The 26830-nt window shown below is 42.7% G+C and overlaps 3 protein-coding genes across 6 annotated transcripts; all 3 read left to right on the top strand.

Moving 5' to 3' along the window:
- Positions 1 to 1312: 1312 nt before the first annotated feature.
- LOC139579295 (uncharacterized) lies at positions 1313 to 5105 on the top strand. The gene is made up of 7 exons (XM_071407848.1): positions 1313 to 1649; positions 1832 to 1968; positions 2365 to 2458; positions 2569 to 2904; positions 2999 to 3167; positions 3300 to 3424; positions 4182 to 5105. The coding sequence occupies exons 1-7, from the start codon at positions 1524 to 1526 to the stop codon at positions 4560 to 4562; spliced, it is 1368 nt and encodes a 455-aa protein (XP_071263949.1). The 5' UTR covers positions 1313 to 1523; the 3' UTR covers positions 4563 to 5105.
- Positions 5106 to 6483: 1378 nt separating this feature from the next.
- LOC139579291 (zinc finger protein 84-like) lies at positions 6484 to 14878 on the top strand. Of its 2 annotated transcripts, XM_071407842.1 has the most exons (4): positions 6484 to 6805; positions 7174 to 7331; positions 11858 to 11930; positions 12045 to 14878. In XM_071407842.1, exons 1-4 carry the CDS (start codon positions 6580 to 6582, stop codon positions 13811 to 13813), a joined length of 2226 nt encoding a protein of 741 aa, XP_071263943.1. In that variant the 5' UTR covers positions 6484 to 6579; the 3' UTR covers positions 13814 to 14878. The 2 variants fall into 2 exon arrangements, with proteins under 2 accessions (XP_071263943.1, XP_071263944.1); XM_071407843.1 differs by lacking the exon at positions 6484 to 6805 and having other exon boundaries at positions 7208 to 7331; positions 11832 to 11930.
- A 93-nt stretch (positions 14879 to 14971) lies between these two features.
- LOC139579292 (zinc finger protein interacting with ribonucleoprotein K-like) lies at positions 14972 to 25538 on the top strand. 3 transcript variants are annotated; one of them, XM_071407845.1, is made up of 8 exons: positions 14980 to 15307; positions 15907 to 16007; positions 16334 to 16503; positions 16906 to 16978; positions 17113 to 17305; positions 21246 to 21375; positions 23718 to 23781; positions 23933 to 25538. In XM_071407845.1, the coding sequence occupies exons 2-8, from the start codon at positions 15992 to 15994 to the stop codon at positions 25108 to 25110; spliced, it is 1824 nt and encodes a 607-aa protein (XP_071263946.1). In that variant the 5' UTR covers positions 14980 to 15307; positions 15907 to 15991; the 3' UTR covers positions 25111 to 25538. The 3 variants fall into 3 exon arrangements, with proteins under 3 accessions (XP_071263945.1, XP_071263946.1, XP_071263947.1); XM_071407844.1 differs by lacking the exon at positions 15907 to 16007 and having other exon boundaries at positions 14972 to 15307; XM_071407846.1 differs by having other exon boundaries at positions 14980 to 16012.
- The last annotated feature ends 1292 nt before the right edge of the window (positions 25539 to 26830 follow it).

Genomic DNA, 26830 nt, shown 5'->3' with positions numbered 1-26830 from the left:
AGCTCACGCACTCTGAGGTCTCTATCAGTTCAACTATAACTCTGGATGAAGCCAAGGCAAGGAAAAGAGGTCTGACTGATGAACCCACAGACAGAAATGCAGCAAGAGATGTGAGTTGTGTAAAATGTTGCCCATTACCAGTACCTTGAAGATGCACGACTGATCACAAGGCTTCCATTTTTTGTCGTTGTGTTTTTCTAGATGATCAGTGCCATCCTTCACTCAAAGCCGGGTGGAGAAAAGGTATTCCAGGAGTATGGGAAAACCAAAGGTCTTACGGATAGCACACGGAGACTGATGGTGAACATTATTGTGGCCGACATGATGGAAAATCATGGGTACGTATGATGACAAATGGTATAATATTTAAGTGTATCATTTGTCAAACTTAAAGGTATTAGACACCCCAAAATGAAAGTCTGCTAGATGATTTCAGACCTTAAAAGCAGACTACTGTCAATATACTGCATGTCCACCTCCCACACTATTGCTTGATAGATTTTTGTTGCCAATTCTTTCCGTTCATTTTGAGGTATAGTTACTATATCTACAAACCAATGGTTAGGAAATGGAAACATGGCGTGACAGTAGTGTACTTTTGACGTATGAAAATATCTTAAAAGCTTTCATTTTAGGGTGCCCTTTGACACAAGCTCCATTACTGTGGCATTGTGATTTTAGGTGGATCTGAAACACCAGTCATGCATGCATTCCCTGTAGAGTGCCAGTCTATCTGTTAATACTGAGTGGGTTTCCCCAGAACCATCCCTCAGCTTTAGATCACAACATGTAGTGAGGCTTCAGTTTTGCTGAGAAATGAATCACTGATTATCGCTTTTACTAGAATTGTTGTTACTTTTTATTTTATCTTCCTCAAAGTAGGATCCCCCCATCAAGTGTCCGCACCAACTACGCCCTGGGGATTGTGACTTTATTCCCCTACTTGAATGATCCCGATTCAGAGCATGGTTATGTAAGTATGAACGGAGGACTGAATTCTCTCTCAGGGGATACCAGGCCTACAGTTCCAGGATGTTAAATTAAATGGTGTTGATCATTTTGATCTGTTTTGTTTTTAACTGACAGGAACAATATTACGACGCAGCTAGTGGGTCTGGTTATCTGACCTGGAGAATAAAGACAGTGGGGCGCAACAAATCATGTAAGATCAAGAGGAGAACCAAGTCCACCTATCAAAATGGTCCAAAGGCTCAACAAAGTTCCCCTTCAGCTGTTGAGGAACTGTTAGGTGATGAATGCAAAGGCACAGCTAAGTTCCTCCTGCACCATATTATCCCAATTCTTTGCTAAAGTGTAGTCCATCAAAATACCCACATCTTATTTTCACTCATCTGTTATCAGTTGATCGAGACATTTGGTAAGTCATTGTTGGATTGTTTTTGTAATGTCCATCAGATTCTAGTTAGAGCTCTTTAGCAAATAGTGGTAATGGTAGGGAGTTTTTTGTGCTGAATATTCCCTGAAAGTTACATCTTTGTAATCTTTCAGATGAACAAGTGTCCATGTCTGGGGTCTCGATCTGCTCAGTTGGGTCTGATTCCTCTGGATCAGCTTTAACTCTGGAAAAAACCAAGGCAAGAAAAAGAGGTCTGACTGATGAACCTACAGACAGAAATGCAGCAAGAGACGTGAGTTGTGTAAAACGCTGCTGTTAGCTCCACTACTAGCGCGTCAGTGATATTACTTTAAAACACGTGTAGCTGTTTCTGTTCCGCCTATTTACATACCCTTGTCTTCTTGTCCATTACCACTACCTTGAAGATGCTCGACTGATCACAAAGGCGTCTATTGTTTTGATGTGTTTTTCTAGATGATCAGTGCCATCCTTCACTCAAAGCCAGGTGGAGAAAAGGTATTCCAGGAGTATGGGAAAACCAAAGGTCTTACGGATAGCACACGAAGACTGATGGTGAACATTATTGTGGCCGACATGATGGAAAGTCATGGGTACGTTAATAATTCAATGTGTTAGAAATGTGTGATGACCAAAGCTGTATTATGTTTAACAGTGCATGATTTTAGTCAAACTTAGAGAACCTGTGTGTTCATACTGGGGGGGTGGTTTCCCCAGCACCATCCATCAGCTTTAGATCAAACCATGTAGCGGGGCTGACTGACGTTTTGCTGAGAAATGAATCACTGATGGTAGCTTTTACCAGAATTTTTATTCAATTTTTTTATTCAGCCTTTATTTAACTAGGCAAGTCACTTCAAATAACTTTTTATTTCCTGCGGGAACTTCCTATGTTCTGATGGGTGGATGCATACAATACACATTAAAACATAAAACAGTATTTTATTTAAAACATTTTATTTCAATATTTTTTGTTTTCTTCCTCGAAGTAGGATACCCCCATCAAGTGTCCGCACCAACTACGCCCTGGGGATTGTGACTTTATTCCCCTACTTGAATGATCCAGATTCAGAGCATGGCTATGTAAGTATAAATGTAGGACTGAATTCTCTCTCAGGATACCAGGCCAAAAGTTCCAGGACATTAAAACGGTGTTCATCTTTTTAAAAAACGGTTTTCTTATTGATTGACAGGAAAAATATTACGATGCAGCTAGTGGGTCTGGTTACCTGACCTGGAGAATAAAGACAGTTGGGCGCAACACATCATGTAAGACCAAGAAGAGAACCAAGCCCACCTATCAAAATGGTCCCAAGGCTCAGCGAAGTTGCCCTTCAGCTGTTGAGCAACTGTCGGGGGATGAATGCAGAGAGGCGATATCTGTGCTTCAGCATACAACAACTAATGATTCACTGGTTCGAGAGAAGATGATGGCGACGTTCCAATACAGACAGGAGGTGGTTCATGATCCGGAGAAGTCCTCAACTGTCCTAGATGTCTTCCCCAGATTCCTTGACACTACAGGCTTGGTAAGACTGTATGAATAGAATTCATCATGTTTTGGTGATTTTAAAAGAAAGTGGAAAGATAATTAATTTTGACTTTTTGTTGAATGTACTTCAGATCAACCAAGATTTCACCAGACTTTTCGGAGAGGTGGTGTCTGGGACATTTATGACGAAGTGGCCAACATTTTTCAAAGCCAGGGTCATCGCAGATTGCAAAACCCTTCCCTTCAGCGAACCTGTGGAAGACCTCCTCTCATCTGCGCAGCATGAATCCAATGATTATGGTACTAGTGCAGAATTCAAATATGTGTTCTTTGGTGTTTCCAATTACTTTTCTAACTTGACCATACAATGTCTGAGTGAAACTGGCATGTGAGCTTTTACTGAGCATTTCTTGTTTTCCACTGAAAAATTAGGATGGGAGAGTGACTTGGCAGCCATTTTGTTGCTTCTGCATCTCCTACCCCCGACCTCAAAGGGCCCGAAGACCGCAAAGATCCGTACCTCTCAAGCTGCTGACCATCTGGTTAGATTTATGAAGGTTTGTATGTTCTGTGATCTTTGTGCACTTCTCCTTTCCTTAGGACAGTACTTGTTAACAATACACAGCTCCTGTTAGCCCCTCCCCTGCCACTATGACAGTTTCACATAATGGTCTCCAGAGGTGTAGCCAAATTCAATTACATCCCATGTAAATAGGATAACCATCCATTTTATGAAACTCTGAGTGCATATGAGTGAAAATATAGTTAAGCTAAACCCTTATCGCTAGGTTGCTTAGATTAAGATTACGATCACTTTATTGGTCAATTGCACACAAGGTCCAACCGAAATTTGACTTTCTCTTTTAACCCAACCCCGCCGAAAGACGCACATGCATATACAGGTTTTGGAGAGGTGCAGGGGGCTGCCAGACTGGGTGCCTGGGGAGCTGCTGTTGTGGGAAGTAAAGTACCTTGCTCATGGGCACAACGGAAGGCAATGGCATCTAGAATGGAACTGGCAACCCTCTGCTTACTTGCTCACCTCTAACCACTAGGCCAGTGTTTCCCAACTCAAGTACCCTGAACAGCACATGTTGCATCCCCTGACAAACTAACTTGATTCAACGGCTGGATGATTAGTTGACATGTTTCAGGTGTGCTTGTCCAGGGCTACGATAAAATGTGTACTGTTGAAGGCCCTGGAGGACTGGAGTTGGGAACCACTGCGCTACTCTACCTGCCTAGTGGTCATGTGGTCTGCCCTCGGGATTGTGGAACACGTTATTTACTGTTGTCTTGTTCTCTTTTCCTCAGGTGGGGACAAGTATGGTGACCTTCCTTGAGACGGTTAGATATGAGCAGCAGCCCTTCCTCCTCTGTGTCGGTGAAAGGAAGAACAGCCTTCAGAAGTTTTACATCGTCGTTGACCAGAAGGCCATCCCATGCAAGGCCCAAACATCAGTGGCAGCTTTTGATGAGCTCTTTAAGGCACACTATGTCTTCAGTGTGTCCTACCATGAAGCGTTGTGTAACTTCTACACATTCATCCAGACCACCGTGTACGGTATCGACGTGGGGAAGGCAAAGGAGTCCTCAAGAGTCAAGGAGATTAGAGTAAGGCTGCTTAACAAAGACCAGGGGAGTGGTGCCGCCGGAGCGCAAGGGAGCGGCGCTCCTGCCCTTTTTTCAATTTGAGAATATAAATTAGTAGTTTAATAGTTTAACACCATCTGCTCTATTTCGCTCCTGAAACAGTAACTCAAGAAGATCTAAGTGCATATCCCCATGAAGCTGATTGAGATCAAATGATTGTCATGCAGATGCAGTTTGGACATTTCACCGGTAAAACGCAAATAATTATCATTCACCAATGACACTGGTGGCCTATTTGTAAATTATATATGCCTAACTTGGTGTTTGAGGGTATTACATTTTAGTGAGAGAGTGTGGACATAGGGCAGATGTTGCCGTTAGAGGATGCATTTTGTGCATATTGTATTATAATATTCATTAGGTTACATCTGTCAGTACAAACTTTAATTGTAAAATTATGTAATTCACTTTTTGGGGGTCGGCTCCCGTACCTAAAAACCCCCAAATGGCACTATACCACTTACATAGACATGTGAATTGTGAAGTGTTTACATGTTTTATTTGTAAAATACACTACAGCAGTTGTGTATTGCTTTTTTGACAAGTTTCATCATGGTTTGTCAATAAAACGTACTTGAATATGGACAGCAATTGTTGTAGATGAAAATAAATCAGTCAATTGAAATAAATTCATTAGGCCCTAATCTATGGATGTCACATGACAGGAAATGCAGATAAGCATACATTTAGTAAATTTCAGTATATGTAAAAACAACAACAAAGGTAGGGGTGTGGATCAGAAGACAAGTCAGTATCTGGTGTGACCACCATTTGCCTCATGCAGCGAGACACATCTCCTTCGCATAGCGTTGATCCAGCTGTTGAATGTTGTCCCACTCCCCTTCAATGGCTGTGTGAACTTGCTGGAAATTGGAACATGCCGTCTTACACTTCGATCCAGAGCATCCCAAACATGCTCAATGGTGACATGTATGGAATTATGTTTAGATCCTTGCAGCATGGGACTGTGCATTATCATGCTGAAACATGAGATGGCGGCGGACTAATGGCATGACAATGGGCCTCAGGATGAATGCAGATGAGCTTCACTGAGACGGTTTCTGACAGTTTTTGCAGAAACTCTTGTTGTTCAAACCCACAGTTTCATCATCTGTCCGGGTGACTGGTCACAGACAATCCCGCAGGTGAAGAAACTAGATGTAGAGGTCCTGGGCTGGTGTGCTTACACATGGTCTGCGGTTGTGAGGCTTGTTGGATGTACTGCCAAGTACTCTAAAATAACGTGGAAGGCAGCTTATGGTAGAGAATTTAATGTTCATTTATCTGGCAACAGCTCTGGTGGACATTCCTACAGTCAGCCTGCCAATTGCACACTCCCTCAAAACTTGAGACATCTGCGGCATTGTGTTGTAACAAAACTGAACATTTTAGTGGCCTTTTATTGTCCTCAGCACAAGATGCACCTGTGTAATGATCACGCTGTTCAATCAACTTTTTGATATACCACACCTGTCAAGTAGATGGATTATCTTGACAAAGGAGAAATGCTCACAAACAGGAATGTAAACAAATGTGTGCACAATTTTAGAGGAATAAGCTCTTTGGAAAAGCTGGACAATTTCTGGGATCTTTTTTCAGCTCATGAAACATTACATGCTACGTTTATATTTTTCATTATAAATTATGGAATTGAGATTCTTCTGATTTAATTAAGTGTTTTTCTTATTTTGTATACAACACAAATATTGCGGGAAAATGGAGGCCGATGAAGGTCGTCACTAGTTACCACAGCAGCAAAGTCATACATCCCGCCTATTTCTACAATTTGTTCTTAAAATTGTATTGTAATCCTAATATTAATTACACTGCTAACCTTTAAATAAAGACCAAAAAGCTAATTTCGTTTTCATAATTTTTTACGATATAACCGATTATGACTTTGTGGCTGTGGTAACTAGTGACCACCGCACATAAACGAGTACTTACGGTATGTCCCCAGCGCCACCTCGTCAGCTGTCCGGAATGAAACGGTTAACACCAACGCAATTGTTCCGCAAGTAGTTAATTTCCTAGTTCACTCCTGTAAACTCCTGTAGCCATGTCTTTCGAACTCGCCTTTCGTTGTCGTGTTGCCTCCATTATGGAAACTTTGACAGCAACAGCCTTGCAAGACATCTGTCAACTTATGGGAGAAACCTATGCTGCTCTTCGAGTGGAAATGGTGCATGAACAAAATCAAAGTTCGAGGACAAAATTGCAGGCGATGGAGAATGGGACAGGGGTGGAGAATCCAGCGAACTGCATGGAGCGCATTCAAAAACTCAGTGAGATTAAATATCTAACGATAGTTATGCCTATATGTAAATTGTCTATAGGAAGTGGGGATAGATATACAATAGCTAGCTATGTCGCCTAGTTAGCTAGCAGTCGCCTATTTATGAAAGTACGAGAGCGCTATTATTCATGACGTCGCCTGATCCTTCAGCGCTACAGTAGGCCTATTGCTGTGCTCCTAATGTAATTTCTTTAGCTTTAGTGAAGGTGCTTTACAAATAAAATCTATTTATCCGATTAATATCTACCATCATGAGTGATGATTGCATATTTCCACTACATGGTTTTTGAAGTTTCAGTCTCGTATAACCAACATTTTCAGAATCTCAAGCTTTATCTGTGTTTGTTTCCCCGCCAGGTTTGAGAAACTTCCCAGTTGTCGAGCAAATCCTCAATGAACAAGAGGCCAATGGTCTTTGGCTAGAAGGTGATCCTACTGTGGAAGACGAAGGTCCACCATCACTGGTACCAGAAGGAGAAGAGCCAGCACAGCCTCTTAGTCAGACAACAGACATGGTGAGTTGAGTTTGCTGATTTTATAAAGGTAGAGGCAGGTAACGGCCAAAATAAAAGAAATACGAAAATAGTGTCTTAATAGGGTGTTGGGCCACCAGAACACCTTCAATGTGCCTTGGAATAGATTCTACAAGTGTCTGGAACTCTACTGGAGGGATGTAACATTTATCCATGAGAAATTACATAATTTGGTGTATTTGTTGATAGTGGTGGAAAATGCTGTCTCAGGTGCCGCTCCAGAATCACCCGTAAGTGTTAAATTGGGTCTAGATCTGGTGACAGAGACACATACTTTAACCCTCTATGCTCCTTTTAGACCCCTCTTTCAAAGTCCCTGAGATTTCTTCTAGCCACGGTAGCCTAACTAATGGGCAACTGGGCATATTTATACATTCCCTAAACATGATGGGATGTTAACAGGGCCTACAATTAATTTTTTGGTCCACCAGCCACTGTAAGGTAGATTTTAAAAATCTACCAGCTACTCAGATTTTTTTACCAGACAAAATATTCTCTTTAAAATTACACCAACAAAAAACAAGAAAATGGACGAGCATGCTTTGTAATGTTTATACAACAAATGTATTACTAGTAAGAAGTAAAGTGGTGTATTGTTTTAATTTAATTTCATATGACCTGAATCTTTTAACCAAAATATCATAGATGAGACAAATGTTTTCACCTTGCCCTTTAAGGGCGGGAGGTTACCGTGATAATGCTACTTGAGTCATGTTTGTGCCTGTGAGTGAGTCTGACTAGTAGCAGCTTTGTCTTTTCCCTAGCAGTTGAAATGCAAACATTGAAGAAAAAAAATATATATATATACCTTGTGGGGGGAAAAAAAAAATAGCAAAGAAACATAAGGACAATGTCTCACTTACGTAGACTTTAGTTCAAAGTAAATTAGACCAACTTGTATGCCTTACTTTCATTGTGCACACACCCCCCAGACAGGCCGTGTTGCAGTGTGAGGTGGGATAGGCTGTAGTATTCGTAGTTACTTGACTTTGTGCAATTCATTCACCAGCTATGAAACAAAACGGCAGAAATACTAGGAAAACAGCTACTGCAGCATTTATTTTACTATAAATGTGATTATACTTTGACATGCTCGCACTTTAGAGCCCTGACCACCCGCCAATGTGGATAGTGAAATAGACATCTTGCCCACCAATGCCAAAATTTACCCGCAGTTGACGGGTGTTCATTTTAGGCCCAGGATGTTAAGTACTTATTAACTTACGAACCACACCTGTGTGTAAGCACTTGCTTTCAATATACTTTGTATCCCTCATTTACTCAAGTGTTTCCTTTTATTTGGTCAGTTACATGTCTCAAAGAGCCTCTGGCTTATGCCCAGGTTTGATTGAAAACCATGTGACCATCTCACGCCCAGCAAACGTTACAAGTCCAGTGTAGAAGGCCTGTAACTGCAGATAGTAAGGCTTTAAATGACACTTAGATACCCTCTACAATCTAGGTTACAGATAGAACCTTTAGGGCTGGTTTCACAAGGATTCCTAACATATCTGAAGATATTTATTTGTGAAAAATATACACACAGTATACAAAACATTAAGAACACCTGTTCTTTCCATGACGTGTGAATCCAGGTGAAAGCTATGATCCCTTATTTATGTAACTTGTTAAATTGACTTCAATCAGTGTAGATCAGGAGTGTCAAACGCAATCGGCGCAAGGCCCATATTGAAAAAAATGAATTTGCGGGGCCAGACATGACCTATTATGTTTGTTCTTAAAAGAAAAATGTCATACAAAAGCGACCCAAACTGGCCATTGTTTTATTTGAAAAAATATGTCCCTTTATAATCGCCACTTTTGTACAATGAACAAAAATGATGAACGTAACACAAAAAGCTTATTTCTCTCAAATGTTGTGCACAAATCTGTTTACATCCCTGTTAGTGAGCATTTCTTCTTTGCCAAGATAATCCATCCACCTGACAGGTGTTGCATATCAAGAAGCTGATTAAACAGCATGATCATTACAGGTTCACCTTTTGCTGGGGACGAAAGGACACTCAAATGTGCAATTTTGTCACAACACAATGCCACAGATGTCTCAAGTTTTGAGCAAGTGTGCAATGTGCATGCTGACTGCAGTAATGTCCACCAGAGCTATTGCCAGAGAATTTTATGTTATTTTCTCTACCATAAGCCGCCTCCAATGTCGTGTTAGAATTTGGCACTACGTCCTACCGGCCTCAAAACCGCAGATCACGTAACCATGCCAGACCAGGACCTCCATATCCGGCTTCTACACCTGCGGGATCGTCTGAGACCAGCCACCCGGACAGCTTGTTGTCCTCACCAGGGTCTTGACCTGACTGCAGTTCGGTGTCCTAACCCACTTGCAGTGGACAAATGCTCACCTTCGATGGCCACTGGCACACTGGAGAAATGTGCTTCTTCATGGATGAATCCCGGTTTCAACTGTTCCGGGCAGATGGTGTGTATGGCATCATTTGGGCGAGTGGTTTGCTGATGTTGATAACAGAGTGGCCTATGGTGGCGGTGAGGGTTATGGTATGGGCAGACCTAAACTATGGACAACATGCACAATTGCATTTTATCGATGGCAATTTGAATGCAGAGGTACCGTGACGAGATCCTGAGGCCCATTGTCATGCCATTAATCCACCGCCATCATCTCATGTTTCAGCATGATAATGTACAGCCCCATGTTGCAACTATCTGTACACAATTCCAAGAAGCTGAAAATGTCCCAATTCTTCCATGGTGTGCATACTCGCCATTCATGGCACTCATTGAGCATGTTTGGGATGCTCTGGATCGACGTGTAAGACAATGTTCCAGTTCCCACACACATCCAGAAACTTCGCACCGCCACATTCCACAGGCCACAATCAACAGCCTGATCAAATCTATCCGAAGGAGACGTCACGCTGCATGAGGTAAATGGTGGTCACACCAGATACTGACTGGTTTTCTGATCCACGTCCCTACTTTTTTATTTGATTTTAAGCTATCTGTGACCAACAGATGCATGTCTGTATTCCCAGTCATGTTAAATCCATAGATTAGAAAAAATAAATAATAATCATTAGGCCCTATTTAATTTTTTATTTCAATTGACTGATTAACTTATGAAATGTAACTTGGTAAAATCTTTGAAAATGTTGCATTTATATTTTTATACAGTGTACGTAGGATGCTGTTTATAGCATTTTTCACATTAAAATAAAAGAGAGCAATAATACACTTTCCCCTCTGCGTGATAAACGGGACACACGAAGCCGCGCAATTGACGTTGATATATATATATATATATATTACTTTAAATTAACTGGGAAAGTCAGTTAAGAACCAATTCTTATTTACAATGATGGCCTATCCCAGCCAAACCCGGACGACGCTGGGCCAATTGTGTGCCGCCCAATGGGACTCCCAATCACGGACGGATGTGATATAGCCTGGATTTGAACCAGGGACTATAGTGACGCCTATTGCACTGAGATGCAGTGCCTTAGACCGCTGTGCCACTCGGGAGCCCAATTCACCGATGTAAACCCATCATGCTGTAATTTAATAAGCAGATGACTCAACTGTTGACTCATTTATACTTGCTTGTATGAACTATTTTCCTTTAGTAATTTATAACTATGCGAATCCTTTGACATTTTCTGTAGGCTGCAGCGATGACCCATTGGAACCCAAACTTGGCATGAACATTTAGCTTACAAGACGTTTTAAATGTAAGGTCTGGTAGATGATTCAATCAGTGCCATTAGTGATGATATGACAAGGCGCTGGCTGGTTTGTGGGTCTGGGATGAGAGCTGTGTGTGTAGCAAAGCACTGCCGTTTGGTGTGCAGCACGTTGGCAGTGCTTGCTGTGACTTGTAGTGCAGCGCATCGCAGGCTGTATGGAAGCGTGCCAGAATGACTTGACAACCCAATGTGCCACGGACTGGATTTGGCATGAGATATAGCTATAGGGGAGGATGCAGATTAAAGAAGGATTTTTAAGCCTTGAGACATGGATTGTGTATTTGTGCAATTCAGAGGGAGAATGGGCAAGACAAAAGATTTAAGTGCTTTTGAACGGGGTATGGTAGTAGGTGCTGGGCGCACCGGTATGTGTCAAGAACTGCAACACTGCTGGGTTTTTCAGTTTCCCGTGTGTATCAAGAATGGTCTACCACCCAAAGGACATCCAGCCAACTTGACACATTGGAAGCATTGAAGTCAACATGGGCCAGCATCCCCTTGGAACGCTTTCGACACAATCTAGAGTCCATTACCCGACAAATCAAGGCTGTTCTGAGGGCAAAAGGGGGTACAACTCAATATTAGGAAGGTGTTCTTATTGTCTTGTACACTCAGTGCATTCCATGATGTGTTCAACATATTCCATTATTTTGGTGTCATTCCCCCTGTAGTGTTTTCTATTGATTTATTTAAAAATAAATAAAACGACAAAGATGTTAGTATAACCATTGTATTTATGATCTACTAGTTTAATTAAAGGCTGTCTTTTGGAAGGGGGTGGAGACATGGCCTGCACCACCGGTCATCAAACAGGAGGAAATGGATGATGACGACATGGAGTCTCAAGGTCAGTTTCATCTTTTACTCTAATCTGTGTTCAATACAAAAGCACAGACTAGCTCAACTACACTAACTTGTAACAATTATAGTTACTGTGTGTTGTTGGTGACTTCCTCTCCAGCGTACGACAAGTGGATTCCAGTGGCACACTGGGCCGATCAGAATATCACAGGAGAAAGTGACGAGCAAGAGAGAAGTCAATCATCTGGGGGATCCAGAGAACTTGGACTCGACGACTTCAAGACGGAACAGAGTCCGTTGCTGGTGTCAGCTGAGGATGCTCCGGCACCCACGAAGAAGAAATATGATAAAAGGTACAGCTGTGAAATATGTGGAAAGACTGAGAACAAGAAAGCCAGAATGACAAGTCACATGCGAAAGCACACAGGGTTGCCCTTCAACTGTGATATCTGTGGCGAGAAATTCCAGTGTCAGAAATTATTGACCAGACACAAGCGCTTCAATCACTACACAGGGATCATCTACAGTTGCTCTGTGTGCGGAAAAACTTTCATGCAGGTCACATCTCGCAACACGCATGAGCGTGGTCACACTGGAAAAAACTATTGGTGCTCAGACTGTGGCGAGACGTTCAAGGAGCGCCAGGATCGCGACACACATGAGTGTATTGTTTACAAGGGAGAACGGCCCTTCAGCTGCTCAGAATGCAACGAGGACTTTCAAAGGCAGTACCATCTCAAAAAACACCAGCTGGAAAAACACCCTCTAATGGTGGACCAGACTGTCGAACCAGAACCTGAGTCCAAGGACATTGAGGACCAACAGAGACAGTTGTCTGAGAGTTCTGAGGCACCCACGCGTTTCACCTGTGACATATGTGGAATGACTATTATGAATAAAGGCAACATCAACAGACATATGTTAACACACACAAAGAAGCCCTTTAGTTGTGATATCTGTGGTGAGAATTTTAAGCGCAAAGCCCAATTTACCCGACATCAGAGCAAACACGCGAGAGTTGAGGAGAAAGTAGAAAAACCCTACAGTTGCACTGTGTGTGGCATGACGTTTGTATATTCTAAAATGCGCAACAACCATGAGCGCAAACATATTGGAGAAGACTATTGTTGTTCAGACTGTGGCAAGACATTCAAGGAGCGTCAGGAGCGCGACACACACGAGTGCATTGTTTTCAAAGGAGACCGGCCCTTCAGATGCTCAGAGTGCAACGAGGACTTTCAAAGGCAGGACCATCTCAAACAACACCAGCTGGAAAAACACCCTGTAATGGTGGAGCAGACTGTTGACCCAGAACCTGAGTCCAAGGACATTGAGAACCAACAGAGTCAGTTGTCTGAGAGTTCTGAGGCACCCACGCGTTTCACCTGTGACATATGTGGTATGATTATTATGAATAAAGGCAACATTAACCGACACATGTTAATACACAAAAAGAAGCCCTTTAGTTGTGATATCTGTGGTGAGAATTTTAAGCGCCACACCTGTTTAGCCAAACATCAAGGAAAACACGAGAGTGTTGAGGAGAAAGTAGAAAAACCCTACAGTTGCTCTATGTGTGGAATGATGTTTGTATATCCTAAAATGCGTGACAACCATGAAAGCAAACACATTGGAGAAGACTTCTGGTGCTCAGGATGTGACAAGACGTTCAAGGAGCGAGGGGATCGCGATGTGCACAAGTGCGTTGTTTACAAGGGAGACCGACCCTTCAGATGCTCCGAGTGCAATGAGGACTTTGAAAGACAGTACCATCTCAAAAGACACCAGCTGGAAAAACACCCTCTAATGGTGAACAAGCCACGTCCCGGTCATGATACTGCGATGGTAGTACAGGGAGCACAGCCTTCAAATGACAATGACCCTAAGGCCGATATGAGTACGTTAGGTGGAAAAGTTCCAGTAACATAAACTCAGGTTAAGTTGACACAAGTGAAATGGCTTCAACTGAATTAAGTTGTTTTGGTAAGTACAAAAAGGATAGACATGAAATTGAAGGAAGGGGTGACGGATAGCGTTGCAAATAGTGTGTAGAACAGCGATGGGACTGGGATTCAATCCCACACAGGCAGGGGATCGCATCTCTGCCTTTACTGCACAACTAACTTCAGGCACCTGGATAATGTTTTACAGCCATCTTTAATGCTCATGTTGGGCCTAGATTCGATTTGGACTGTTACAGCACGCTTCACGTTTTAAATGACGTTTCCGATTGAGCCAAAATATGCAGCATTTTACGTGAATAGACTGTGATTCCCAAACCACCCCCTACCAACTCACTCGGAGGGCTCTCCGTTGTCACGTGTTGCTGTCAACTCCCATGGGTGACTTCCAAAGAGAGGCGAGGGGATCAATAAACTGTCCACTTCGGGACACACTCGTGGGTATACTGATGATTTGTCTGGACTGATGGATTGTTTACATAGCAGGTTAGGAGAACTAACCGCAGCCGGTTAGGATAATTAACATAGTAGGTTGGGAAAAGGGTTAGAGTTAGGCTTAACTAAAATGCTACAGTTGTCCACAACTAGATGCAACTGTAGGTCTACTTCGTCTAGCCACAACCATCTAAACCATCAGCTATGTCAGGGGTTCCCAAACTTTTTTGCCCAGACCCCCTCCTTCCAACATTGGGGACCACCCTGTGCCCCGCGTCTATTTTCTAAGTATATTTCTCTGTTCACACTCCTCTTGATGGTGGGGAGAATTTAGCAGTTTTAAAGCTCATTTTTCTTAGTCTATACATTTAGCCAAATCTGTGTGTTCATGTGGTATTTGAGTGACTCAAACATTACAACAATCTATGGGCTAAAAAACGTCTTCACAGAAAGGCTTCTATTAGAGTTGTTAAGCAAAATGGAATTGAGAAATATTTATTGTGACTCAGTGGTTTCAGTAACAGCATTTATTTTTTTAAGGTTTGTCTACTCGATATGTTCTTGTTTATTGAGAGGAATAAAAATGTGTAAAAACCTGTGATATCGTTTCGTTTTATTATTTTGCATGTACAATACAAATACTGGATCAGCTTGTCAAATTGAGGAGGCAGATAAACGAGTGTTTACGGTATATCACCGGTGCAACCTCGTCAGTTGTCCGGAACCGAACGGCCATCAGCAATTCAAACGCTCCAACAGTAATTTAACACTGCAAAATTAGCGTGGTTAATGAATTTTGTAGCCATGTCTTTCGAACTCGCTTTTGGTTCTCGTGTTGCCTCCATTATGGAAACTTTGACAGAAAAAGCCGTGCAAGACATCTGTCAACTTATGGGAGAAACTTATGCTGCTCTTCGAGTGGAAATGTTGCATGAACAAAACCAAAGATCGATAAAGTTACAGGCGATTGAAAATAACATCGAGAAGGAGAAGCCAGCGAACTGCATGGAGATGATTCAAAAACCAGGTGAGTCATAACCAAACTACGTTGGTTATGCGTATAGGCTGTGTCTGTAGGAAGCTTGCCTACAATTAGCTAGCTAGCCATGTCACTTACTCACTTGAAGCCTACAGTAACTAACGTTACACATCTCCCGGTCGAAGAGGATATCTAATAGTCGCCTGTCTGGGGGACGCTCTAGCTCCAAGTCTGGACAGTAACTAGCCTCAACGATTCCGGGAGGCTTCTCTCTCGTCTCTAACATGTAACGTTAGGCTCACTTTTTGCTAACAGTCCCATCACAAGTCAGACTGTAGAATAAACTTTATTTTACCAGTTGTCTGCTGATTGTTGTCCTACGTTGGAGGTAATCTGAGACAATACGCTGGTCTGTATCTCGTTTTGTCTTTCTGGTTCGTATTTTCAATGCAAACGCAATTCGCACGCCACTTACACAATATTTCAACAATGGATGGCCGAGATTAACCGAAGCACAGACCAAACATTGTCCCACGCAATCACCTGGTAAATTTCACAAACACGTCCAGTTGATTAAGAGGGAATGCGCTCTGGTTGACAACGTTCGCCTATTGTTTACATATTGTGCATCACGTGAAATGCGTCAGGAGATGGAAAATACAAGCAACAGAACCTACTGGTGCAGCAAAAAGTCGGGTTAACACTTTCCACTTCCTACTGCTAAAAGGACCAATGGACAGGCCAACCGGTAAAGTATGTTAAATTAACATTGTATTCACAATTCTGGCTGGAAAATACTTGCATCTTTTTTTACAGCAACTTATTTCTGACTGTCCATGGAGTAACCTTGGTAACAGTCTGTTGCCAGTAACGTTAGTAGGCGGATTACTATGCTATCACCTCCTCAGTGAAACGTAGCTATAGCAAATGCAACCTAGTTCTCAGAAAAACATAGTTACGCCATCCTGCCATGAGTGATGATTGCATATGCCCACTATGTTTGGGAAATCTGAGCCTCGATAACCCAGTTTTGTGTTGAACACATTTTTTTTTTTATCTGTATTTGTATGTTAGCTTCCCCAACAGGTTTGAGAGACTTCCCAGTCGTGGAGCAAATCCTCAATGAACAAGAGGCCAATGGTCTTTGGCTAGAAGGTGATCCTACTGTGGAAGACGAAGGTCCACCATCACTTGTACCAGAGGAAGAACAGCCATCACAGGCTTTTGGTCAGATGACAGACATGGTGAGTTTAGCTTGTCGTTTGGCTGTCGATTTAGATATGTCTCAGAGCTGCACTGACTACGCCTAGCCAGATGTCATTGAAAACCATGCAAACGTTTCAAGTCCTGTGTAGCAGGCCTGTAACTGCAAGTAATAATGCTTTGAATGACACCTAGGCAAGCTCTATACTGTCTAGTCTACAGATGATAAAACGTTTAGGGCTCCCAAGGATTCTCATTTAAACATAAATGCCCTTCTGAAGACATTTGTCTAAAATATATTCCATAATTTGTGTTCAACATATTCCATTATTTTGGTGTCATTCCCCCTGTTTTTGTAATAAAAACAATAAAACAAATGCTAGTGTTGGTGTAATTGTTGCTGTATGATCAGTTTAGTAACAGCATTGGTTGTCTTTTGGAAGGGGGCGGAGACATGGCCTGCACCACCTGTCATAAAACAGGAGGAAATGGATGATGGCGACATGGAGTCTCAAGGTCAGTTGACGCTATTATTTTAATATATGTTCAATACAAAAAGCACAACTCTGCAGCATGAGTTATTCTTAGCTTCTGTATTTGCCACTGAGAAATATCCCTGTGAAATATATTGTTGGTGACTTCCTTTCCAGGTTATGGCAAGGAGATTCCAGACACTCACAAGGCCAACCAGAATATCACAGGAGAAAGTGATGAGCCAGACAGAAGTCCAGCCTCTGGGGGATCCAGAAAACTTGGACTCGACGACTTCAAGAGAGAACAGAGTCCGTTGCTGGTGTCAGCTGAGGATGCGCCGGCACCCACGAAGAAGAAATGTAAAAAAAGGTACAGCTGTGAAATATGTGGAAAGACTGAGAGAAAAAAACGCAGAATGACAAGTCACATGATAACACACACAGGGCTGCCCTTTAGCTGCGATATCTGTGGTGAGAAATTCAAGTTTCAGAATTTCTTGACCAGGCACCAGCGATCCAAACACACAGTGAAAACCTACAGTTGCTCTTTGTGTGAAAAAACCTTCCTGCAGGCCACATCTCGTGACACGCATGAGCGTGGTCACGCTGGGAAAAACTATTGGTGCTCCGACTGTGGCGAGATGTTCAGGGATCGTGACGCGCACGAGTGCATTGATTACAAAGGAGAACGTCCCTTCAGCTGTTCCGAGTGCAGTGAAGCCTTTCAAAGGCAGTACCATCTCAAAAGACACAAGCTGGAAAAACACTCTCTAATGGTGGAGCAGACTGTTGAGGAGAAAAGAGAAAAACCCTGCAGTTGCTGTGTGTGTGGAATGATGTTTGTATATCCTAAATCGCGCGACAACCATGAACGTAAACACATTGGAGAAGACTACTGGTGCTCTGGATGTGGCAAGACGTTCAAGGAACGCCAGGATCGCGATACGCACGAGTGCATTGTTTACAAGGGAGACCGGCCCTTCAGATGCTCAGAGTGCAATGAGGACTTTGAAAGACAGTACCATCTCAAACAACACCAGCTCGAAAAACACTCTCTAATGGTGGACCAGCCACATCCCGGTCATGATACATAGTTTAATTTTTTTACCATACAAAAGACACACCACGAACATCCACAACATCACCGTGCCCAGATCTAACTGCTCACAACCCCCTCCTCAGCGCCTGCCTCAAACTGCACCATTTTGTCTCTCTCCATGTTCAACATTTAGATAATAAACCATTTGACCTTTCCATTGTTAACGATGGAGGATTGGTTGATTTACAGTTTATGTATTTACGTTTTTAAGATGATTGGCGAGAAAAATATCGTCCATCTCACTGCACTCTCGTATTCCATGGCTTGAAATATGCAGACAGATGGATTAAAGGTACATTTATTTACATTATAATACTTCTGACAGCAAACTTTCTAATTCCGCCTGTAACTTTTGGACTTTATAGCATTCCCAGAAGGTATGGATTGTCAATTTCAAAAATATTATTCATTACTACGTTTAGCTAACATTAGATAGTTATTCTAGAGATTCTTACCTTTGCCTTGATTCGGCATTCCAGATCATGGTATTTGTAGTTTGATACACATTAGCAACTAATTAGCATTTCATTTGGGGGGGGTGAATATATTGATAAGCCACCTTGTCCTAGAGGGATCTACACCTATCAAAACGTCACAGGGTAAGCCTACACAAAACACAGTCCTTATTTTAAGTGTTTCTAAAATCTCCAATGGGAAAAATGAATGGTGGAAAAAACGATTGGATCCATTTCTGTTTGACCGCTCAGTTCTTGGTTCCAATAGTTAATATTTTTTTCTAAGAGTTTGTCAGTTGGATAGGCTCTCTGCAAAGTTTTGAATAGCTTACCTATCATATGAATATAATTTTCTGACTCCAATAGGCTTCCCTCAAGATGTTCTGATGTCCAAAAATATTTCAAATATAAATTTCTTGATATTAAACTTTTAAGTTGCATGTATTTGAAAATCTCTACATTGGTCAGTCCATTAAAAAAATATATATATTATTTTTTTCATGGACTGTCTCAATACACCGCATCCGGCTATGGCGGCCTTCCACATCTGCAGTGGAAGGTGGCCGAGCTACAGCAGTGTAGGTCAGACCATGACACATCCTGAAAATGGGTTTATCATGAAAACGGCTGTAGCGTACAAAAGGTTTGGCCTATGGAAAGATGAGACTCTCCCGAACACGATGGTGGTCTACGTTTTACTCTATAACCGTCCACAAGCCTCATGAGACACGTCTGAAGTCAGTACCACTTCTGTTTGTAGCGTCCGAACTGTTTTGGCTACAAACTAATGTGACTCCACTGTGGAAAGGGGAGATTCTCACCAATTGGTTTCTTGGACCAATCAGAACAGTTGTGTTCCCGTTCTAGAAATAATCTGCAAGGCCTCAAATCCAAACTCATTATAGAGAATAAACTTTTGTGGGTGTGGTGTTGGGGTAGCCAGGCAAAGGGATCGATAAACCCATCAATTTAGAACACACTTGTGACTTGAATGATGCAATTCATGTTCCACTTAAATAATAAAACGAGCATGAAATTCTAAACAAATCCCCCTGTTTTACAAGATATAAACCTCTGTAACAAGTTGCACATTTTCTTTTGTGAAATATTACATCTTTTACATGTGTCATGGCTCGAAATCTGCCATAAATGCACATGGTCTATAATCAGGCACCCGCCATTATTTTGTGTGAAATTGCACCCATTCAATAACTCTGTGCCTTATGTGATTTCACTTCGCTCTGAAGCCGCCAGTGTTGCTGTAATGGAGGATCTAATTAATTAGCAGGTTAGAAAGACTAATGTAGCAGGTTAGGAGAATGAGGTTAAGGTTAGGAAAAGGTATAGTTAGGTATAGTTAGGTTTAGCCTGTCGGGACAACTAGATGGAGCGATAGGCCTACTCCATCTAACCACAACCATCAGCTTTGCAAACAAACCATCAGTCCTGTCAAACCATCCAGAGGAGTCTGAGGGGAGGATGGCTCATAATAGCATGTAATTTGCTGCCATTACCACGAGCCCATCCTCCACAATTAAGGTGCTACCAACCACCTGTGAAACCATCAGTATAACACCGGTCTTATTTGATTTTAGGGTGTATTGTGTTACCTGCAATTGTGTATTGTTTTGAATATTGTATTGCTTTAGCAATATTGGATTTTTTCTTTTTCGTGTATATCTTTTATTTTTATCTGGACAGCATGGGTTGTGGAAGAACAGTTGATCAAAATGAAGGAAATTAGATTTTCCTTGACTCATCAGGGGTTACAGTAATAGTATTATTTTTTGTTTTGTCATCCCAATATGTTCTTGCTTTCTGAGAGGAATAAAGATGTGTCAAGCTGTTATATCGTTTAATTTTATTATTTTGCATGTATTAACACAAATATTCAAACAGTTGGTGAAAATTGAGGCAGATAAGAGTGTTTACGGTATATCACCGGGGCAACCTCGTCAGCTGCCCGGAACCAAACGGGCACCCGCAATTCAGAGGTTCCACCACAGACAGAGGGGTTTGGTTTTAATTTATAACAGATTTGGCTCCACGGTCATTTCATTCTAGCACACTAGCTAACATTTACCAGGTTAAATTAGCCATGTCTGTCGAACTCGCTTTTCGTTCTCGTGTTGCCACCATTTTAGAAACGTTTGACAGAAAAAGCCTTGCAAGACATTTGTCAATTTATGGGAGAAACTTGTGCTGCTCTTCGAGTAGAAATGTTGCATGAACAAAACCAAAGATCGACAAAGTCGCAGGTGATGGAGAATATAATCGGGAAGGAGAAACCAGCGAACTGCACGGACAGCCGTAAAACACCCGGTGTGTAATGACTCGCTAAATTAGCTATTATGCGTATAGGTTATTTGTCTGCAGGAAGCTTTTGTCGTCATATCTTCCGGAGCGGAGAGGATGGCTAGCTAGCAGTCGCGTGTCTGACGGACGGGCGTCCTGGCTCCAATTCTGGCTTGTAGTTAGCGGACTAAACTCTACTCCATGGTGAAAGATTAACTTCCTCCACCAGGAAGTGGAGTTTAGTCTGATAACCAGTAATGGGCCTATTGCTTAGCTCATATTTCCTTAGTGAAAGGTACTATATAGCAAACACAATATATTTTTGGGATAAACAGCTATCCCATGAGTGATGGCATATTTCCATTATTGTTATGAAATCTGAGCCTCGTTATCCCTATTTTGTGTTGAAACACATTTTCAGAAAAAATACATCTATATTTGTATGTTTACTCCCCCACCAGGTTTGAGAAACTTCCAATGGCCAATGGTATTTGGCAAGAACGTGATCCTACTGTGGAAGATAAAAGTCCGCCATCACTGGTACCAGTGGGAGAAGGGCAATCACAGGTCCTTAGTCAGACAACAGACATGGTGAGTTACGCTTGTGGTTTGGCAGTTGATTCTTTTAAGGGTAAATATGTCTCTCAGAGCCGCGCTGTTTACACACAGGTTTAATTGAAAACCACGTGAGCGTCTCACGCCCAGCAAAAGTTACACGTCCAATATAGCAGGCCTGTAACTAAATATGACAACTAAATAAACGCTATATATCATCTAGGCTACAGATTAAACGTTTTAGGTCTGTTTCCACAATGGTTTTCCTGTAAAGGTGAAAGTTCACTTTATTTGAACAAAATCACTCTTTTCGATGCATGTTATAGAAGTGTCCAGACACTTTATTCTCACTTGTTTTTGAGAACCTTACCCCGCTCCTGCTCGTTCAGCAGTTGTAGGGGCACAGGAAAAAAATGAACAAAGGCTTAAAAAAAAGACAGAAATACGGAATATTAGAAACGACAACGCTCTCAGTATAGTGATGCATGTCTTTAGATGTTATACACATGTAAGTGTAATTCCGAACTGTATCCGCAATGTTAAATATGACATTTTGTGCGACTCCAGCTGTGTCTCCTACCAGCTGGGCTGCTTCTCGGTGTGGTCAGCGCAGCACAGCTAGTATAAAACATGCCCTTCCAAAGAAATGTACACTGCTCAAAAAAATAAAGGGAACACTTAAACAACACAATGTAACTCCAAGTCAATCACACTTCTGTGAAATCAAACTGTCCACTTAGGAAGCAACACTGATTGACAATACATTTCACATGCTGTTGTGCAAATGGAATAGACAAAAGGTGGAAATTATAGGCAATTAGTAAGACACCCCCAAAAAAGGAATGCTTCTGCAGGTGGTGACCACAGACCACTTCTCAGTTCCTATGCTTCCTGGCTGATGTTTTGGTCACTTTTGAATGCTGGCGGTGCTTTCACTCTAGTGGTAGCATGAGACGGAGTCTACAACCCACACAAGTGGCTCAGGTAGTGCAGTTCATCCAGGATGGCACATCAATGCGAGCTGTGGCAAAAAGGTTTGCTGTGTCTGTCAGCGTAGTGTCCAGAGCATGGAGGCGCTACCAGGAGACAGGCCAGTACATCAGGAGACGTGGAGGAGGCCGTAGGAGGGCAACAACCCAGCAGCAGGACCGCTACCTCCGCCTTTGTGCAAGGAGGTGCACTGCCAGAGCCCTGCAAAATGACCTCCAGCAGGCCACAAATGTGCATGTGTCAGCATATGGTCTCACAAGGGGTCTGAGGATCTCATCTCGGTACCTAATGGCAGTCAGGCTACCTCTGGCGAGCACATGGAGGGCTGTGCGGCCCCACAAAGAAATGCCACCCTACACCATGACTGACCCACCGCCAAACCGGTCATGCTGGAGGATGTTGCAGGCAGCAGAACGTTCTCCACGGCGTCTCCAGACTCTGTCACGTCTGTCACATGTGCTCAGTGTGAACCTGCTTTCATCTGTGAAGAGCACAGGGCGCCAGTGGCGAATTTGCCAATCTTGGTGTTCTCTGGCAAATGCCAAACGTCCTGCACGGTGTTGGGCTGTAAGCCCAACCCCCACCTGTGGACGTCGGGCCCTCATACCACCCTCATGGAGTCTGTTTCTGACCGTTTGAGCAGACACATGCACATTTGTGGCCTGCTGGAGGTCATTTTGCAGGGCTCTGGCAGTGCACCTCCTTGCACAAAGGCGGAGGTAGCGGTCCTGCTGCTGGGTTGTTGCCCTCCTACGGCCTCCTCCACGTCTCCTGATGTACTGGCCTGTCTCCTGGTAGCGCCTCCATGCTCTGGACACTACGCTGACAGACACAGCAAACCTTTTTGCCACAGCTCGCATTGATGTGCCATCCTGGATGAACTGCACTACCTGAGCCACTTGTGTGGGTTGTAGACTCCGTCTCATGTTACCACTAGAGTGAGAGCACCGCCAGCATTCAAAAGTGACCAAAACATTAGCCAGGAAGCATAGGAACTGAGAAGTGGTCTGTGGTCACCACCTGCAGAACCATTCCTTTTTTGGGGGTGTCTTACTAATTGCCTATAATTTCCACCTTTTGTCTATTCCATTTGCACAACAGCATGTGAAATTTATTGTCAATCAGTGTTGCTTCCTAAGTGGACAGTTTGATTTCACAGAAGTGTGATTGACTTGGAGTTACATTGTGTTGTTTAAGTGTTCCCTTTATTTTTTTGAGCAGTGTATTTGTGTTCAACATATGACATGACACCCAAATCATGTAATTCCCCTTGCATTGTAAATAAATAAAAAAAGTTATGTAACCCACAGAAAGGTGTAACTGTTTATGTATGACCTACAAGTTTAGTAAAGGCTGATCAGTTAATGATGTTCATTGTCTTTTGGAAGGGGGTGGAGACATTGCCAGTACCACTGGTCATAAAACAGGAGGATGATGACATGGAGTTTCTAGGTCAGTTAAAGTTATTGTAATCTATGTTAAATATATAAAGCTCATACAAGCTCTGCAGCATGAGCTATACTCTTCTTTGAAACAATTATAGCTTCTGTATTGGCCAATATGATGGGTCACTGAAATGTATTGTTGGTGACTTCCTTTCCAGGTTATGGCGAGTGGATTCCAGAGACTCACAAGGCCAACCAGAATATCGGGGGAGAAAGTGATGAGGACGAGAGAAGTCCAGCCTCTGGGGGATCCAGAGAACTTGGACTCGACGACTTCAAGAGAGAACAGAGTCCGTTGCTGGTGTCAGCTGAGGATGTAGCGGCACCCACAAAGAAGAAATGTAATAATATAAAAATGTACACGTGTGAAGTATGTGGTAAGATTGAGACCAAGAAAGGCACAATGACAAGTCACATGATAAAGCACACAGGGCTGCTCTTTAGCTGTGATATCTGTGGTGAGAAATTCAAGCGTCAAGACTTCTTGACCAGTCACAAGCGCTCCAATCACTACACAGGGATCATCTACAGTTGCTCTGTGTGCGGAAAAACCTTCCGGCAGGCCACATCTCGCGATACGCATGAGCGTGGTCACACTGGAAAAAACTATTGGTGTTCAGACTGTGGCGAGACGTTCAAGGAGCGCCAGGATCGCGACACACATGATTGCATTGTTTACAAGGGAGACCGGCCCTTCAGCTGCTCAGAGTGCAACGAGGACTTTCAAAGGCAGTACCATCTCAAACAACACCAGCTGGAAAAACACCCTCTAATGGTGTACCAGACTGTCCACTATAAACTCAGATGCTCTGTGTGTGGAAAAGTGTTCACGCACATCAAATGGTTAATCAGGCATGAGCGCACTCACAGGGGGAAAAATGAGCGCAGGGATCATGACACACACGAGTCCTTTGTTGAAGATCCTATCAACAAACAACTTGAGTCAAAGGACCTAGAGGGTCAGTTTGGGTCAGTTGAGAGTTCTGAGGCACCCATAAGGAGTGAAATGATACGGTACACCTGTGAAATATGTGGAAAAACTTGGGCGACTAAAAGTAGCATGCGCAGTCACCTGGTAATACACAAAAAGAAGCACTATACCTGTGATGTCTGTGGCAAGGTATTTAGGCTCAAATCTCTGTTCACAATGCATCAGCTCAGACACACTGGATTTAAAAGTCAGTACCAGCTTGAAAAACACCCTCTAAAGTTGGAGCAGCCATGCTCTGATCATGATACTGCCATGGTAGTTCAGGGAGCACAGCCTTCTACTGACAGTGACTTAAAGACAGATATGAGTGCCCTAGGTGGTTCAAGTTCAGGTCCCACAGACTAAGTTGAGCAACGATCACAGTAACTATGTCAAAAACGACGTGTTCCTATAGAAGTCGAGGAAGCACAGCCCACGCCTGCCTGAAAATGGCTGCTCCCTTTTTGTCCCCACTGAAGATGACAAGTTAAATGGCTTCAACTGAATGAAGTTGTTTTATAAAGTACAAAACATTTACACATGAATAAAGGGCCAATGGAGAGTGGGGAAATAGTGTGTAGAACAGCTACGGGACTGGAATTAGACGGGAGTGGCAGGGGATTACATATGCGCAGAGGGGTGGGCTTCACTGCACATCGTTCCTCAGGCACCTGGATGATCTTTTTAAGCAATTATTTGATTCTAATCCTCATGTAAATTTATTTTAGGCTGAATTTTGTTACATGCAGCTTGGATTTTTCCTTTCATGCCAATAAAACTTATTTGAATCTGGAGAGAAGGGTGTAATTGCGGCCTGCAATTCGGGGTCTTCCTGCATGTGGGTGTTTGTATCTGCAGGAACCCCTCTTTACACTTCTATGTTTAAGCTAGGACTCCAGGTACACAGGCTGGAGGCGGGGTTCCTGTGCAGGAAGTGAGTTTGTTTATACAGGACTTCCCGCCCCCACCTACATCAACCAATCATGTCAATGCGGAGCTATACGGGTAAATCCGGAATATTATAAGTGTCACTTAAACACAAGCCACATGCTGGAATGCACACATGCAGTAACGGCCCGCGATCACACACACTTGAATCTGGACAGAAAGGGTTGGTTGTAGAAGCAATGTAAATCAAAATGATGAAATTGATAGATCTTTCTGACTTATCAGTTGAACCAGTTACAGCTTTCCTTTTAAGGGTTTTTCAAATTGAGATTTTTTTTGTGAGGTGGGGTAAATCTGTTAACGTGATATCTTGACATGGTTATTTTACAAATATTGATAGCTGATAAAATGAAGGCGGCAGATAAACTACTATTTACGCTGTCACTGGCGCAACTTTCAACCCCAACTCAACTACTCCAGTAATTTCGTTCTCACTGGGAGAATCTCAGGCGCTTACACCTCGCGTCCGTTCTCCTCAAAACCAATTGGAGGAGAATGTCAGTGGCGAGAACTCTGGCTTTTTCCTCCAATGGGTTTTGAGAGAGGACTCACACTGATTCAGTCACATCACATGCATCATCTCCTTAATGTTTGTAGCCATGTCTGTCGAACTCGCCTTTCATTGTCGTGTTGCCTCCATTATGGCAATTTTGACAGCAACAGCCTTGCAAGACATCTGTCAACTAATGGGAGAAACCTATGCTGCTCTTCGAGTGGAAATGGTGCAGGAACAAAATCAAAGTTCAAGGATAAAGACAAAGTTGCAGGCGATGGAGAATAGCACCTGGACGGAGAAGCCAGCGATCTGCAGGGAGAGAATGCAAAACCTCGGTGAGATTAAATAAATACAGACAGTTATGAGTACAGGTTGATTACAAATAGGCTATAGCTAGCGATGTGTTATTTCCCCACTTGTAAGCTAGCGATGTGTTATTTCCCCACTTGTAAGATAGCGAGCTAGCAGTCTGCCTCCCTGGCTGAATGTGTGGTTCCCTAATGTCAGACTAGGCCTGTAAATGTCAGCTCCCCTTTGGACCAATGACAAGTGAATTGGCTTCAACTGAATTTAGTTTTTTTGTTTAAATTTAAAAACAAGGAGAGACATGAATGAAGGGACGACAGATGGTAGGAAGATAGT

The sequence above is a fragment of the Salvelinus alpinus genome, chromosome 6 (genome assembly GCF_045679555.1).
Source record: "Salvelinus alpinus chromosome 6, SLU_Salpinus.1, whole genome shotgun sequence".
NCBI classification, from domain to species: Eukaryota; Metazoa; Chordata; class Actinopteri; order Salmoniformes; family Salmonidae; genus Salvelinus; species Salvelinus alpinus.
This window is presented reverse-complemented; position numbering and strand designations above follow the sequence as displayed.